At 39.6% G+C, this 1,079-nt stretch overlaps 1 protein-coding gene across 2 annotated transcripts in view; it reads right to left on the bottom strand.

Annotated features, from left to right (window-relative positions):
- Positions 1 to 266: 266 nt before the first annotated feature.
- Positions 267 to 1,079, bottom strand: part of LOC106875663 (probable ribosome biogenesis protein RLP24) — a 9,536-nt gene continuing 8,723 nt past the window's right edge. The window contains exons 5-6 of one of the 2 annotated variants that reach the window (XM_052966148.1): positions 404 to 481; positions 267 to 370 (exon numbers count right to left, since the gene is read on the bottom strand). In XM_052966148.1, coding sequence (XP_052822108.1) covers positions 408 to 481 — 74 coding nt within the window. In that variant the 3' untranslated portion in view covers positions 267 to 370; positions 404 to 407. Of the gene's footprint in view, positions 482 to 1,079 lie in introns of both variants that reach the window. The other variant, XM_014923902.2, reaches the window with a different exon arrangement.

Here is a 1,079-nt window from a genome sequence, read left to right as displayed (position 1 = left end):
CAAAAATGAAGTTACCTACAGCTCTAATAATAGTTGGCCCAGAGCTACAGAAGACATTTAATCAATGTACCATGCAAAGGGACTGAACTTGAAACCAAGTGTGGTTAAAAAGCTTCCTTCTTAATCACACAATCACGCATGTGCCGAGATGTGTTTCATTTAGCATTTTGCTGTACTTTCCATTCCAAATACATAATTAATGATGGAAGCAATAAGGAACATGGAAAACATATGTAAACAAAGTCAAAAAAAAAAAAAAAGCCAAATTGATGAGAGATTTTGGAACTTTACTGTGACAAACAAACTGTAAAGTACTAAAAAGAAAATAAGATAAAAGCCCATAATAAACACTCAGGATTATAATACATAAATTCTTTATTTTGAAGGAAACAATAATACATAATTGTTTACTCTGCCAGCATTGGTGTCTCTTTGTCTTTGACTTCTTCCAGTAATTCTCTTTCCAATTTGCTTGCTTTGTCTGAAGAGAAAACAATTTCGTTCATTAGAATTGATTTTAGTAAAATTTCTTTTGAAAACATTGGGGTGGCGATAATGCACTTCTTTCACATCTATATAACCAAATGTCAACCCCTAATACAGGCCTTCTTCCCAACTTTTTAAAAGCAGAATCTCTTTCTAAGCTATTGTTATATTAGACAAATGACTAAAGTGTTAGCACACCAGACGGTTCGACTGGAGTTTGGGAAACCAGGAGGCTGCACTAGGCTCCAGTCTGAACTGGCAGTGTTTCTACAGCTGGATGCCCTTCTTAACGCCAACCACTCCGAGTGTAGTGGGTGCTTTTTCAAGGTGGCGCTGGCATCAGCCACGTTCAGATGGTGCTTTTTACGTGCCACTGGCACTGGGATCATCATCATCATCATCGTTTAACGTCCGCTTTCCATGCTAGCATGGGTTCGACGATTTGACTGAGGACTGGTGAAACCGGATGGCAACACCAGGCTCCAGTCTGATTTGGCAGAGTTTCTACAGCTGGATGCCCTTCCTAACGCCAACCACTCAGAGAGTGTAGTGGGTGCTTTTACGTGTCACCCGCACGAAAAGGTGTCTTTTAT

The sequence above is a fragment of the Octopus bimaculoides genome, chromosome 3, assembly GCF_001194135.2.
Source record: "Octopus bimaculoides isolate UCB-OBI-ISO-001 chromosome 3, ASM119413v2, whole genome shotgun sequence".
Taxonomy (NCBI): Eukaryota; Metazoa; Mollusca; class Cephalopoda; order Octopoda; family Octopodidae; genus Octopus; species Octopus bimaculoides.
The sequence above is the reverse complement of the archived record's forward strand: the minus strand, read 5'-3'. Positions and strand labels throughout refer to the sequence as shown.